This window comes from Phodopus roborovskii, unplaced genomic scaffold, assembly GCF_943737965.1.
Source record: "Phodopus roborovskii unplaced genomic scaffold, PHOROB, whole genome shotgun sequence".
Lineage (NCBI taxonomy): Eukaryota > Metazoa > Chordata > Mammalia > Rodentia > Cricetidae > Phodopus > Phodopus roborovskii.
In genome coordinates this window covers 364573-380953 of record NW_026126547.1, presented here as the reverse complement: position 1 = coordinate 380953, position 16381 = coordinate 364573, and the positions used below count along the sequence as shown (strand labels likewise).

The following is a 16381-nucleotide window of genomic DNA, read 5'->3' as shown; positions in this document are numbered from 1 at the left end:
CCTGAAGAAGTAGGCTCCAATGCAAGTGAAGGAATGGACTTACTAGCAGGGTAAAAGCAAGCAGGCAAACAGCAAAAACTTCCTTTTTCCATGTCCTTACATGGCTTTCAGCAGAAGTGGTCCAGATTGGAGGTGTGTTTTACCACCTCAAAGATCCAGATTAGAAGTAGATCCTCCCACTTCAGATTAAGCAAATATTCCTTCAAGTGTACCTCCTCCAATTTTTGTTTTTAGTTAATTCCAGATGTAGTCAAGCTGACAACCAAGAATATCCTTCACAGTCAATAAAATCCAAGGGAGTGATAGTTTGTACATATACTACTAACAATTTTGAGGTAAGCATGAACTACACAATGAGACTGTCTTAAAATATCAAGAACTCAATGTATGTTGTGGTGTACACCTTTAACGCCAGTGCTCCGATGCATCTATAATTTTGAGGCCATCCTGGTCTACATAGATGATGGAGAGCCTGTCTCAAGACAAACGGACAAAAATAAGACTTTAAACTTTAAGAATTAGAAATTAAACATATATATGCTTATATATCTTTATATATGAATAAAGCTGGAGATGTAGATTAATGATAGAACATTTGCCTGGAATACAGAAGGCTCCCCATCTTCAGCACCACAAAAATCCCAAATCACAACACAAACCATAGCCCTGCATTGCTGGTCTTGGATTTGCAAAAGGGTGCTGAACAATGGTTGCTGTTTTCCTTTAAAAAATAGTCTCTAGTTTATTAACAAAGATTAAAAAAAAAAACTTCAAAACAAAATGAACTTACCAGATAACCCAGAGTGTGAATAGAGATTGTACCCTCGTGGGAATTTCCTGGTGACATTTTTTCCTCCAGGTTTTGAGGCAGGTTTTGCTGTGTATCCCATGCTGGTCTTGAATTTGCATCAGTCCTCCTGTTTCAACTTCTTGAGTGCTAGAGTTGTGGGCATGTTCCATTGTGCCCCCCAGATTCCTGACTGGGCTAGAACATGAGGGGTAAATAACCTTGCGGCCAGTTTGAGGGCTGAGAAGCGGAGTTCAGCACCCAACCAATGTGCTGTTCATTCTGATACTTAGGTTTGAGCTCAGAGTTAGATGTTGCAGATAGCTAGAAAAACTAAAACCCACTGCATTCACATGAATTCTCTGGAGTCTCAAGTGTAACTCCTCGGTTTCCCTGTTTTTCCCCTCCCTCCTCCCTCCTCCCTCCTTCCCTCCCTTCCTCTGCCTCTCCCTCTCCCCTCCCTCCCTCTCTCCCTCTCCCTTCCCTCTCTTTCTCAGATAAGGTCTTAGTGTGTGATCCTGGCTGCCCTGGAATGCTCTGTGAAGACCAGGCTAGCCTTGAATTTGTAAGAGATCCACCTGCTTTTGCTTTTGTAGTACTGGAATTAAAGGCATGACTTGCCATGCCTGGGTGTAGATGAGTTTTAGTTACATGTCTGGATGTCTGTCTCTGTGTCAGTTTGTGTGTGTGAATGCCAGTGTCTGAAAATCTGCAGGACCCCAGGAGTTGGAGTTATAAGTAGTGTGAGCTAGCTGACGAAGGTGCTGAGAAATGAACCCTGGTTTTTTAGAAGAGCAGGATGTCCATTTAACTATCTTCCTATAGTTGATGTCTTATATGTGTCAGTTAGGTGGTGCATTTGATCTTAGGTCAGCCCAGCATACCCTGGGCCCCTTGGACCTGCATCCTATTCTGAGGGATGTCCTCTCCAACCCCTCCCTGCTAGGCTTTTCTCTAACTCTCTCTCTCTCTCTTGGCCTTGAGAATGAGGGCTAAATATTTATGTCTCCTTATTTTTTTTTTGTTTTTGTCTTGTTTTTTTGTTTTTTGTTTTTCCCTACAGTGGAGAGAAGCAGACTTCAGGAAATGCTGTCCCTGTTGGGACTGGAGACATACCAGGTACAGAAGCTCACCCTCCAGGACTCCCTGCAGATCAGTTTTGACAGCATGAAGAACTGGGCTCCTCAGGTTCCCAAGGACCTTCCCTGGCATTTCCTCAGGAAGCTGCAGGCCCTTAATGCTGAAGCCAGGAACACCACCATGGTGCTGGACATGCCCCCAGATGCCTGGCCTGCAGAGAAAGAGAGCCAGATGGAGGAGGAGATGATTTACTGGGACCCGGCTGAGGACATCGCCACTGATGATATCTACTCCTTCTCTGAGCTGCCCGTGCCCGACACGCCTGTGAACCCACTGGACCTTCTCTGTGCCCTCCTGCTGTCTTCAGACCCCTTCCTGCAGCAGGAGGTCCTGCTGAAGATGTCCCTCTGTCAGTTTGCACTCCCGCTTGTGTTGCCTGACTCAGAAAACCACTACCACACTTTTCTGCTCTGGGCCCTGCGGGGTGTCATGCGGACGTGCTGTTTCCAGGCCCCACGGGGCCTCGGGAGCTTTCGAGAAGACAGTGTGGTCCTGCCCAGGGTGCCCACCTTTGCCTTTGTGCGCATGGATGTCAGCAGCAACTCCAAGTCCCAGCTGCTCAATGCCATCCTCAGCCCAGCTCGCCGGCAGTGGGATTGCTTCTGGCATCGGGACCTCAATCTAGGCACCAACCCCCGAGAGATTGCGGACGGGTTAGTAGAAATCTCCTGGTTTTTCCCCAGTGGTAAGGAGGACCTGGATGTTTTCCCGGAGCCTGTGGCCTTTCTGAACTTGAGAGGTGACATTGGGTCTCACTGGCTGCAGTTCAAGCTCTTGACAGAAGTCTCTTCCGCTGTGTTTATTTTGACTGACAACATCAGTAAGAAGGAATACAAACTGCTCTACTCCATGAAGGAGTCAACCACAAAGTACTACTTCATCCTGAGCCCCTACCGGGGAAAACGGAACACAAACCTGCGCTTCCTCAACAGGCTGATCCCCGTGTTGAAGATAGACCACTCTCATGTGCTCGTGAAGGTCAGCAGCACCGACAGCGCGAGCTTTGTGAGGCGGATCCGAGCGATTATCTGCAGTGTGGCTCGCTCCCCTTGCAGGAGGGTGTCTGTGGAGGACATGGCACATGTGGCTCGGAAGTTAGGCCTCAGAATTGATGAGGACTTGGAGGAGTGTCAGAAGGCCAAGGACCGGATGGAGAAGATCATCAGAAAGATCAAGGATGTGGATGCCTACAAGAGAGATGAGCTGAGGCTGCAGGGAGACCCTGCAAGGAAGGCAGCCCAAGTGGAAAGGGAGTTCTGCCAGCTCCAGTGGGTTTCGGAGCCCCCAGAGAAGCACCGGGCGGAGCTGAGACGGAGGGTCCTGGAGCTCCGGGTGCAGCAGAATGGCCAGGAGCCCACCTCAGGGGTGCAGGAGTTCATTCTGGGGATAAGCAGCCCCTCCCTGGGTGAGAGGCAGTACTTCCTGAGGTGGATGGAGTGGGGGCTAGCTCGACTAGGCTCTCCACGGCCAAGACAGCCTCCAGAGACCCTTCTCACCCTGAGACCGAAACCTGGCGGAGCCTCAGGCTTGAATGAGCCGCTCTGGCCTGAGCCCTTGGGAGTGGAGCACTTCCTGCGGGAGATGGGGCAGTTCTATGAGGCCGAGAGCTGCCTAGTGGAGGCAGGGAGGCTGCCTGCTGGCCAGAGGCGCTTCGCCCACTTCCCAGGCCTGGCTGTGGAACTGCTGCTGGGTGGGCTGCCGCTGGAGCTAGTCGATGGGGCTACCCTGAGCATCCCTGTCCGCTGGGTCACCGGGCTTCTCAAGGAGCTGCATGTCCGCCTAGACAGGAGATCCCGACTAGTGGTTCTCTCAGCTCTGGGGGTGCCGGGCACAGGGAAATCTACACTCCTTAACACCATGTTTGGCCTGCGGTTTGCTACAGGGAGGAGCTGTAGTCCCCAGGGCTCCTTCATGCAGCTCCTCCCTGTAGCTGAGGGTTTCAGCCAGGACCTAGGCTGTGACCAAATCCTGGTGATAGACTCTGGGGGTTTGATCAGTGGGGCCGTAGCCTCTGCTGGAGACAGGTTTGAACTGGAGGCTTCCTTGGCCACCCTGCTAATGGGGCTAAGCAATGTCACTGTGGTCAGTTTAGCTGAAACGAAGGACATTCCACCAGCTATTCTTCATGCTTTCCTAAGGTTAGAAAAAACAGGGCACATGCCCAACTATCAGTTTGTATACCAGAACCTTCATGACCTCTCTGTCCCCAGTCCCAAGCCGAGAGACAGGAGGCAGCTCCTGGATCCGCCCAGCGACCTGAGCAGGGCTGCTGCCCACATGGAGAAACAGGGTGGCAGTTTCCGGACACTGGCAGGCCTGGCAGAGAGGCAGCATGTCTGGCACATCCCAGCCCTGTGGCATGGAGCGCCACCCATGGCCGCTGTGAGCCTGGGCTACAGTGAGGCTATTTTTGAATTGAAGAGATGCCTGCTAGAAAACATCAGGAATGGCTTGTCCAACCAAAACAAAAACATTCAGCAGCTCATTGAGCTGGTGCGGAGGCTGTGAATGTTTTGAGGGTGGTGCCTCCTGCGGTGGCCTGTGGTAACAGCCGCCAGCGAGGCAGCATCTGGCACCTGGGTGCTTACTGCACCTGAGAAGGAAGCCTAGTGACAGACAGGAGTTGAGGGCCTCGACACAGTGGTAAGAAGCAGTCTCAGACTGGCTCAGAAATATTGAGGACAGAGGCCCAGGGTGGGGTGATACAAGCAGTGAGTTCTCTGTTCCTAACCCATGTCAAGGCTCCTGCAAGTTGGCCTTCTGGGTAGCTGCTCCTTCACTGGCCCCTGGAATTAGGGAACAGCTCCCTTAGTCACCGCAGGTGCTGGCAGACAGGGATGTTGCGAGTTGTTCTGAGGAAGCAAAAGAGGCTTTGCTTCCGTCCGGTCCACAGGTCCCTTGTGGTCCAGCCTTCAAGGTTTCAGTGATGTGGCACTGAAGCACAAGGCACTGCCGTGGCACTGAGCTTATATACAGGTGTATGGAGCGCTCCCTGACCCTTGCCAGGAAGTGTTCATCAGTCACCCTTTCGTGCTCCAGCACTTTGTCATACTTTCTCAACACTTCATGGCACATTATCACTTGTGTGTTTACTGTCTGCCCCTAGACTGTGAGCTGCTTGAGGGCAGGGCCTAAGCACCATACAGCTCTGGGTCCCTAGGACCCGGCACACATAGGCGCTTAATAAATGTTTGTTGAATTAATGAGTTGAATGAATGTTCAAATGATAGTAATGTATAGGTTTTGCCTCTCTGTGCCTTCATTGTCCTGTGCCTAGGACAACAGCCTCTGCCTGGGGAGGGGTCTGGGAACAGGCTGTTGACTGGGAAACAATGCTGGTGCAGTAACTGCAGCACTTTAGTCCCTACCCCAGACCGCAGTCCCTGCGTGGCAGACATGAGGGGAGAGGACCTGCTGTGCTGTGCACTCTGAAGTCTTCCCAGCATGCTGCTGTCTCTCACAGCAAAGTAGCCACCGTGTGAAGCAGACACTGCAGATTCTTCAGCTGGAATCAACCATCACTTCATTAAGTTTCAGAGCTCCACTCCACCTAGGGTTTCTGCTTCACTGTGCCTTGCTGCTGAAGCTCTGGGGTTTGCTTTTGTCTGTTTCTTGTCTTCAGAGAAGTCAGGCAGTGGCCTGAGAGCCTCCCCTGTGTCTTGTCCCTTTACTAGATTCAGCAAAGGTGCCCTTGGTTCCAGAGGACTCACCTACCCTCTGGTCTGGAAGCTTTGTTTGAAGCAAAGGCCCTATACTCGCTCTTCTGCTGGCCTGGCTCCCTGGGTGTCCCAGGATGACCCCTTGGCATCGCAAACCTGCTGTTAGACTAGGTTAAGAGAAGGGGGATCTGACTCTCAGACCTAGAAACTCTGATCTGCCTAGAGCATTAAAATGCTGATTCAGTTGGAAGTCACAAACCTTTCTTTTCCTTTTTGTTTTTTTAAACTGAACTTCTGCTGGTTTGGCATGGTGGTGTACGCACTTTTAATCCCAGCCCTCAGGAGGCAGAGGCAGGTGGATCTCTGTGTTTGAGGTCAGCCTGGTCTCCTCTGGGAATTCAAGGACAACCAAGACTATAAACAAACAAAAACAAAAACATCCCTCCCCTGCTTTCCACCACAGACACAGAAGCTTCCCTGGCATCCTCCTGCATTGCTGGAATTTCACCCAGCATATTCCTAGTTCCAAGTTCCAGGAAATACCTCTTGGAACTCACTGTTGCATGGGGCCCATGATATAGTTCAACGGATACAAGCACTTGCAGCAAAGCATGGCAACTTGAATTTGATCCCTGGAACTCACATAAAACTGGAAGGAGAGAACAAACTCCATCAAGTTGTCCACTGACCTTCACACGTGCCATGCTACCTTCCCTGGTATGCATATCATGGGCATGCATGCTAAGAAAATGGGTAGTCAGCTTTAGAGTCCCACTCTTAGAAGTTCAAGAATTGTTGAATTTCAACGAATCTCCTCAAAGATTGCTTCCTACTGTTCCTCAAGTCAGAGTTTCAAAGGGACACATTATAGGACAGGGTTTGGGGGTACATATCTGTAGTCTAAACATTTGGGAAACCAAGTAAAGGATAGTTCAAGGCCAGCTTGGGCTGCATAGTGAGACCCTACCTACAAAATACCCCAACCACTTGAGAGACAGAGGCAGGTAGGTCCCTGTAAGTCCAAGGTCAGTCTTGTCTATATATCAAGCTCCATAACCTGTCTCAAAACAGAAAATCAAATAACAATGGATATTAATAAAGTTACTCCACCTATTATCATCAGGACCCATCTGCTTTATGTGTCAAACCTGGACAACAGACCAGTTTTGGTGAGCTCTATTGCGGAGGCTCCCCTGGAAGCAGGGCATGTTAGAAGAATTCTGTGGCTGTTAGAGTCAAGCTGAGACCATTGACACTTAGATTTAGGAACAGAAGAGGTCAGTCTGAACTGGGTGACTTACAGGAAGTCACTTGCTTGTTCACCATGCCCTTTGGAAGGGCTGATGTTCCTAGCCCAAGATCCCAGAGAGGACTTCAGTAGCTGGACAATATGATTGTGATTCCCAGGACTCGGGCAGCAGGCTGTTAGCCTTTCTGAGTGCCCTTGGCTCTAATGTCAGGAGAGAGCATTCTTAGGTCCCCAGAGGTGATGTTAACTGTAGTGTGTACTTAGCCACACACTTAGGCCCCTTTCCCTGTGCCTCCACAGAAAGACTGAGGTTGGAGCTGCACGGGCTTCCTGTGGCCCTCCTCTCTGTTTTAACTTGTGGGCTTCACTGGTTGACTTCTCAGGAAAAGCGGTGGGGATCTTCTTGTTTACTGGCTGGGTAAGATGAATTATCAGGAAGCATGTTCAGAAAGTGAGTATAAATCCTTCTGAGTTGACTTAAGTCAGTCGTAAAGAACCAATGGTTGGATTTGATGGTGCATTTGGGAGGCTATGGTGGAAAGACCATGAACTAGAGACCAGATTGGGCTACACTTGGAAGTGGAAACACCTTACTGGATTCTAGTGATGTAGGAAACATTCCTGTGCTCTTGGCTGGATTGTTGCTTTTGCAGGAAGTCACTCCATAGTTCAGTCTTTGAACACTGTTGCCTATGCAGGGATAGACAAATCATTTTTAAGACCTCTTCCTCCACCTAGTGGACCAGGCAGAGAAGTGCCACAGTCTTTCCGCCAGGAAGGTCTCCAGATAGCAGCAGTTTGGGGCATCCTCCCCCACCAAAAAAAGTTAAGACACTAGTTTGTGGGTTGGAGAGATGGCTCTGTGGTCCAGAGCACTTGCTGCTGCAGAGGACCTGGGTTCTATTCCAGCACTTACATGGTGGCTCATAACTGGTGCCCTTTTCTGGCCTCCCACCCAGCATCAGGCACAAAATGTGGTGGGTATGCACACACGCAGGCAATAATCACTTACTAGACAATTATCATCATCATCAATCATCATTCCAAGCTAGTTCACAACTCCACTGCAAACTGTAATCTCTGAGGGGATTTCAAAAAGCTCATGCACTTGCTTTCTCATGGAGATGAGGCTGGTTGGGCTCCATCAGCGTCTGGAACTTCTGAGCACATAGGCTCCTGGTTGTCATGTGGATGGAGAACAAGAACTCACATCAGAGAGCAGTGCATACCTCCAGCCTGGCACTGGGCTTGGAAGGGTGTTGTGGCAATTTGTGTGGGGATCACTCCTGGCTGAGGCTGCCCCATACCCAGGAACCACTCAACTAGCCACAAAGGCCAGGGTCATCCCCTCATCCTAACTTGGTTCTGAACTTTTACCCTACCAAAAGTGCAGGAGCTTCAGATACACATGCTCTGAACATGGTCTGTACCAGCTACTTCGTGAATCTGGAGCCTCCATTATCTCATCTGTAAAGCCTGGAGATAGTGCTATAGCATGATGGATGGGATGCGTTAAAACAAGCGCATACTACAGGAAAAATATCTCCCTTAAGTTTCCACCTGGCACTGGGGAAATGGCTCAGTGGTTAAGAGCACTTTCTGCTCTTCCAGAGGACCTGCACTCGCAGAATCCATACCAGGCAGCTCACAACTCCCTAGCTTCAGGAGATCTTACACTCTCCTGGCCTCCACAGCACCTGCCCACACCTGGGATACACTCAGAGGCACACACAAAGCATAGTCGTTAAAAATGAAATTTCCATTGGTTGGGCCGGGGAAGTGGCTCAGTGGGTAAAGTGTTGCCTGTGCATGAGGATCAGAAGTGGGAGGGCTATAATCCTATTGCTTAAGGGAGGGAGTGGGCCTGGCTTGGCGGTGCATGTCTTTAATCTCAGCACCCGAGAGGCAGAGACGATGGCTTTTGTGGACCAGTCAGAGTTTGACAGTGTCATACAACAAGCAAAAGAGGAAGATAGGACCCCTGAAGCAAGCCGCCAAGGTAGAGTAACTGAATTGGTGATCTCTGCAGAGGCTCTGGAAGAGCCCATGATTCAGTTACTATAGTGTGGAGTGATTGAAGAAGCCCCCAGCATAATGGTGGCTTCAATAGAGAGAACATACTTGATTGACACGAACGCCAAGCAGTCTGCATGCCCTCCTTAAGTAGCTAGCCCCACCTGCTGCTGCTGCTACCTGAGAGGAGCTTGTGACTTTGTCACTTCACCTTTAAGAGACTGGAGGGTAGCCCAAGGCCACCTCTTCTCTTTGTTCCAGAGGACCAATAAAACAAAAACAAGCAAAAGATACAGTAGGGCCCCAACCTATCAGCCAACAAACCCAGATGACATTTAATTTCTCACTGTGGAAATATGGTATTAGTTTTCACATTTTTCTATTTTATGTGCATTGGTATTTTGCCTACATGTATGTCTGTATGATGGTGTCAGATCCTCTGAAGGTGGAGCTCTGAAGGCAGTTGTGAGCTGCCATGTGGGTGCTGGGAATTGAGCCCAGGTCCTCTGGGAGAGTAGCTAGTTTTTTTTTTTTTTAAACTGCTGAGCCATCTCTCCAGCACCCACATTTTTTCAAGTGCTTGGGGGAGCCCAAAGCCATACACATGCTCTCTACTATGGAGCTACACCCCCAACCCTACAGACACCATATTGACCCCATCTTACACACTAGGAAGCTTGGAAAGAGGGAGGTTGTCATTGCTGATGTTACACAGCTAGGAAGTGTGTTCAGATTTGGATATGGATAGTTCAGATGCTGGATACCATCTCTCTCCATGTTGGAACTTATTTATATTTATCAAACTATAAAGTGATCACACTTTATGTGAATTTTAAAAAGGAAAACAGCTTTAAAATCATTTAGGAAAAATTACAAGATTATTGCGGTAAATAAGGATCAGGATAAACAAATAGGCCGAATAGATGTTTATTCAGGGAGAAATAACTTACAACCTAGACAGATGAACACCAGGAAATTCAACCCGATCCTCTCCTGTCCGAGTCACGCCAGAAAGAGAGCGCCTTCCTGGCCCCCTCCGACCTCCTTCCTCAGGTCACCTCCGCCCATAGCTCCACCCCCCAATGGGCGTGGTCAGTGCTACAGAAGGACTACCTCACTACAATTCCCCTTTTAGTCTAAAGAAAAGATTTAGGCTTAATACAAAACTATATACAAAACAGTGAATAACAAGTGTGCTCTAAGAAAAGGAAAATCGAGAACAAAATGACCTACATATCTAGTCCTAGGGTGAGGGCATAATGGAGTTTACAATAGAGTTGTCCTAAGCTGGAAAACGTAAGTCTAGTACCTAATATATCTAACTAGGAAGAGAGAATAATAGTTGTGATAGTTTAATCTTCAACCTCATCAAGACCTGAGAAGGAAATTAACAATACTAGAGTAGACAGGAAATGTGGATGGACAACTTCAAAAGGTGCAGCAAGGACAGAAACAGCAAGCCACCTGAACAGTCACCCTAGGTCTCACAGCAACGTTGGTACACCCAGATTTGGCTAAGGCCAAGAGAACTTGACAGACCACAACAACAGCAGGGAAATAGAATGGCTGTCTTACCCTGACTTGGCAAGGTCAAGCAGTCTTCTATATTTGTCTCCTGCAAGCACATAGGACTGCATGTCCAAATCAGTGGTCAAGGTGGGGGCAATTCTATGCCCAACAGGCCATTAGCTGAGGCGAGATTGAACTCCAGCAGGAGCAACAACAGTGTCCAACATATTTTCGGGAAAGTGTACGGTGCTGTCAGGAGCAATAGTGTCTCATGTCAATGGAATACTAATATTAAAACATTTAAATGCCATGTTCTGCATGTCTATGAAGTGACTGAAGATTAAGCATCTATATCTGACTAATCTCATAGGTACAGGAAATGTGAGTGAAGATAATCTGTAATACTCGGGAACTTAGCTAAAAAGACTGATTAAAACTTTCCTGAGTAAAGCAGGAACAAATACTTAAACAATATAACTATTTACATATACATACATGTAAATCCCTAAAATAGAGGTAGAGTATAAGTGTCAAGACAAGAGGTAGAACTATAAAGGGCAGCAAGATAAATATCCCAAATTGTATCAATATACAAAATGTCTTGAATACAAGAAAAGTATACATACATAGAATATGGTAAAAAATAATGTGCATAAAACATTGTAAGTGGAAATATTTAACACAATATAACAAAATATAAACTTAATTTTACATAGCTTACCACATAAGAATACACAACAATGTAAGCTGTAAAATACTATCTCATTCTTACTCAAATTCTCAAGAAAATAGGCTAATCTACCTATATCCCATCTAAACCATACCTTTACCAACCATTCCCTATTCCTGTCTAAAAGAGAAACCCGAGTGTAAGCATCACCCAACCCCAAATAACTAAAACCAACCCAAAGACGATGACTATTATCCCAAAATTCCAAGGGTAGGGAAAGGGGGCGTAGTCATATTAAGATTACTTCCTGCTGAAATGGGACGATGATTGCTCCAATGGATCCTGTAGGAAGAAAATTTTTAGCAATCAAATTTCTCAACAGAACTGGCTGTGACATATGTAGTTAGTCACTGTGTGGCAGAAAATTCTTGACTGTAGTTCTATTTGAAACTCTGGCCAGGGTGTAATAAAAAGGTGCACCATTACAGCTAGCTAGTCATGAGTTGTCTCGAGCAAAACAGTCTCAAACCGGTTTTAGGGTGATGTTTGTAGTTCCGATGCATCAGGTTGAGTCAAGTGGAAACGATGATGTGGGGCCCCATCTTCTTTCCGGAGAGTTCAAAGACTGCTGTTAGGAATCGTTATTATTCCTTGTGGAAAAGTTACACATCAATATTAAAGTAAAATTTTCAAGTTTTAAGGTATGCATTAGGGAAAGACAACAATAAGCATTAAAAGTATGTGAGGAAATTAGGATTTCAGAGAGAAAATTGCATATAAGATATGAGTCCCCAGATTTTGTTTTCTTCTGCCTTACACCAATTGGCTTCTTGATTTAAGGCAGAAACCATGAATTTAATCTTAACATGCTTGAATTTAGAGAAGGAAAGCCAAATCCAACTCCAAAGCCAGCATTGGTTTACAAAATTTGGGACTTCAGGAATACTAGATAGTAGAGAGAAATAGATTTCTATATAGAAATAGTTTACTACAATTAAATATTTTTTTTTTACCATATATCAGATTCTGCTTCCTTAAGTGATTGTTTCTGAAGAGCCGTCTTCTCTTCTGTAGGCACCTACATGTTCAGTGTCTTTTGGCTGTTTGATGATAGGTTTTCTCTGTTTTCCTGTAAAAACAAGAACAGAACACTTCCCCTACCTTTGAGAGGCCTCCGCACACCTCATAGGACCTAGTTTGTTGGATGACTTGTCATTTCTCTTCATTAAGATGTTTCTCTTGTTCAGCTCGGATCTTGATTAACTTAGATGGTATCCATAGTTTTTCTTCTCCTGTAGATACAAATGCAAAACCCCTACCCCAACGTAACACATATCCTGCTTTCCATTCTGAGGTCAGTTCATCCTTGAAATACACTGGCTGATTTAGTTCAGAAGTTTTTTCTATTGTTCAGTGTCTTTCTGCAGCTGTTTTTCCTTTTTCATCAGCATTAAGAAAGTTTAATGTTAATAAAGCATTATGTAATCTGTGTTTGGGTGTTTTGGTTCCTCCTGCCTGTTTATGGAGCATTTCTTTTAAAGTACGATTGGATCTCTCAACCACTGCTTGTCCTGTAGGATTGTGTGGTATACCAGTTATGTGCTTTAGCTTGTAATACTCAAAAAACTCTTTCAATTTGCTGGAGACATATGCTGGAGCATTGTCAGTTTTTATTTGTGCAGGTATGCCCATAATGGCCATTACCTCTAAAAGGTGCGTTATAACAGAATCAGCCTTTTCAGAGCTCAGAGCAGTAGCCCATTGAAACCCTGAAAATGTATCTATAGTGTGATGTACATATTTTAATTTTCCAAATTCTGCAAAATGAAACACATCCATTTGCCATATTTCATTCCTATTTATACCTTTAGGGTTACTGCCTGGTGGTAAAGGAGTTTGGTTATAGAATGAGCAAGTAGGACATTTCCTTACTATTTCCTTGGCTTGTTCCCAAGTGATAGAAAAATCCTTTTTTAAACCTTTGCTGTTCACGTGGTGTTTCTTATGAAACTCTGAGGCTTCTAGCACACTTCCTATCAATAAACGATCAATTTCATCATTGCCTTGTGCTAGAGGACCTGGCAGACCCGTATGGGATCTGATGTGTGTTATATATATAGGATGAGTCCTCTTTCTGATAGTATCTTGTAACTGTATAAACAATGAAGTTAATTCTGTATTGTCAGGAATAAATTCTGCAGTCTCAATGTGTAAAACGACTCTCTCTGCGTATTGAGAGTCAGTAACTATATTGAGGGGTTCTTTAAAATCCTTAAGTACCATGAGAATGGCATACAATTCTGCCTTTTGTACAGAATTGTAAGGGCTTTAACCACTTTGCTAATTTTTCCTGATTTATATCCTGCCTTACCTGATTTATTTGCATCAGTGTAGAATGTATGAACTCCAGAAATAGGTGTTTTTCTTACAATGCGTGGAAGAATCCAAATCGTTTTCTTTATGAATTTGATTCTCTCAGTTTTGGGATAGTTGTTGCTAATTGTTCCCAAAAAGTTACTGCAAGCTCTCTGCCAATATTCATTATCTTTTCATAAGGAAGAAATTTCCTCATTAGTTAAAGGTACTATAATTTCTGCTGGGTCCCTTCCTATTAGCTGACGAAGTCTTAATTTACCTTTTATAATCAAGTCAGAGATCTTTTCTATATATGTTTTTAGTTTTTTATTCTGTTTATGTGGTAGGAATATCCATTCTAATATAATATCTTCTCTCTGCATCAAAATCCCTGAAGGATATTCTCTAGATGGTAATATAACCAGAATACAGTCTAGGTTTGGATCCACACGGTTCACATGTGCTTCTAGTATCCTCTTTTCTACCCATTCTAATTCCTTCTCAGCTTCAGCTGATAGTATTCGTGGACTATTCAAGTCCTTATCTCCTTTTAGGGCCATTTTCAAGTTTTTCAAATCATGCCCTTCTACTCCAATTATGGTTTGCAGTTGAGAAATCTCTCCTAGTAATTTTTGAAGATCATTAAGAGTCTGGTAGCGATCTCTTCTGATCTGTACTTTTTGTGGTCTAATTTTCTGTAGACCTATTTTATATCCTAAGTAGTTGATAGACTCTCCTTTTTGTATTTTTTCAGGTGCAATTTGTAATCCCCAGCGAGGTAAAACTTCCTTTACTTTCTCAAACATTTTTTCTAATATTTCTCCTTTAGAGTCAGCTAACAATATATCATCCATGTAATGATAGATTATGGATTGTGGAAACTGTTTATGAATTATTTCTAACGGTTTTGTATGAAATATTGGCACAGGGTGGGGCTATTTAGCATTCCCTGTGGCAAAACCTTCCATTGATATCTCTTCACCGGTTGAGAATTATTATAATTAGGTACCGTGAAGGCAAATTTCTCTTTGTCTTGTTCTTGTAAAGGTATAGTGAAGAAGCAATCCTTTAAATCAATAACTATAATAGGCCTTTCTTCAGCTATCAAAGAAGGCAAGGGCATTCCAGGCTGTAGAGAGCCCATTGGCTGGATAACTTTATTGATGGCTCTCAGGTCTGTAAACATTCTCTATTTACCAGATTTCTTTTTGATAATAAATACAGGAGAGTTCCAAGGGCTGGTAGATTCCTAGATATGTTCAGCATTTAGCTGTTCCTGAACCAGGCTTTCTAAAGCTTCTATCTTCTCAGAGGTCATAGGCCATTGCCCTACCCAGACAGGTTCATCTGTTAGCCATTTTAAGGGTAGAGCTTTTGTTCAGCACTTGTATTCTGTTTTTGTACAGCCTGTATATGTGGTGTCTGTCTTGTATAGTACTTTATAATGTTTTTTTTCTACAACCATAAGTTCGTTTCTGGTTCATATCTAACACTGGAGGAATATTAATCTGTGTATTCCATTGCTACAATAGATCACAACCCCATAAAATTATTGCTGTTTTACCTGAGATAGGGTTCCAATCCCTAAGAATTGAACATTTACCTCTTACAGGGACTATCTTGGGGGCCAAGATTTATTAGTTATGATGATTACATCAGCAGCCATGTCAACAATCCTCCTAACAAGCCTGTTACTCATCTTAACTATCAATCTAGGTCTTTGACTGTTCATAGAAGTTTGCCAAAATAAACATTTGTTTCCTTCATTCATGTTTGAGTCACCTTCCATCATTAGTTTGTCATCCAGAGGTATGAGATTTTACAATAGACACACAATTTTCTAATTGTCCTGTGGGAGATTGTCCTCCACAGTGATTGGGAATGTCCAGACCACCTTTGACATGGGGGCCTTCTAGAGGCCCCCCAAGGAGTTTCCCTATTATAAAGGGTTTCCTTGCTTGTCTCTGGTCAATCTACATTCATTTGTCCAATGTCGGCCTTTGCCACACCTTCTACATAACCCAGAAGGCTGAGGCCCTCTGTTTGATTCATTCCCGGGAGTGTTACTCCTAGGAATACTATAATTTCCTCTTAGACGTCTCACCCTACCACAATTAAGATATCTGGTATTTTGATATTTTTTTAAACCTTTGGAGATAGCTTCTCCTACCCAAGCTTCTAAGTCACCATAGTAAGGAACTCTGTTATCTTGATGTCTTCTCTGACCTTTAGATATGGCTTCTCCTACCCATGCTTCAGTCTTATTGTCATTATACTCAATGTTGCCTGTATATAGGACCCATTCATCCAAGGGTGCTGATCGCATTTTTAAAGGCAAAAGCACCTGTTTGCATTGAGGATTCGCATTCTCATAAGCTAATGATTCTATGAGTATTCGCCTAGCATCTGGGTCTGTTACCTCTAATTGTACTTCCCTAAACAATCTTTCTAGAAATACACTAAAGCATTCTCTGGGTCCTTGCCTTATCTTGGTATAGGATTCTATCCTCTCCCCTAGTTCATGAACCTTGTCCCAAGCATTCAGAGCTGCTATACTGCATAGAGACAAGATGTGTTCATCATAGGCAGCTTGGGTTTCTGGGTCAGCATAGAGACCCTCACCAAGGATTTTATCTTGGGGAGCTTTATAACCTTTCTTTAATCCCTGAAGTTCAAGAGCTTTTGCTTCCACTCTCCATAAAGCCCTCCATTCTAATTGACAGGAGTTTTCAAGGACAGCTGAAATTAATTGATCCCAATCCTTAGGGGTTACCTTGTTACTCCTTGCCCATGATTCTACTAATTGCTTCACATATGGTGAGTGCATGCCATAGGAGACTACCGCTTCCTTTACACTTTTTAAAACTTTCATACATATTGGTTCCCACTGATATGCAACGACACCTTTTGGGTGTTTTTTCATTGTTGATTTTTCAGTAACAGGTACACGGGAAGCCATAGGAGACGACACATTGACCTTAAGCAGGTCTCCCCTGACC

At 44.9% G+C, this 16381-nt stretch overlaps 1 protein-coding gene across 4 annotated transcripts in view; it reads left to right on the top strand.

Annotated features, from left to right (window-relative positions):
- Positions 1 to 5130, top strand: part of Urgcp (upregulator of cell proliferation) — a 39747-nt gene extending 34617 nt beyond the window's left edge. For all 4 annotated transcript variants that reach the window (XM_051200558.1, XM_051200557.1, XM_051200559.1 and 1 more), the window contains exon 6: positions 1851 to 5130. In XM_051200558.1, the coding sequence (XP_051056515.1) occupies positions 1851 to 4435 (2585 nt within the window). In that variant the 3' untranslated portion in view covers positions 4436 to 5130. The remainder of the gene's footprint in view (positions 1 to 1850) is intronic.
- The last annotated feature ends 11251 nt before the right edge of the window (positions 5131 to 16381 follow it).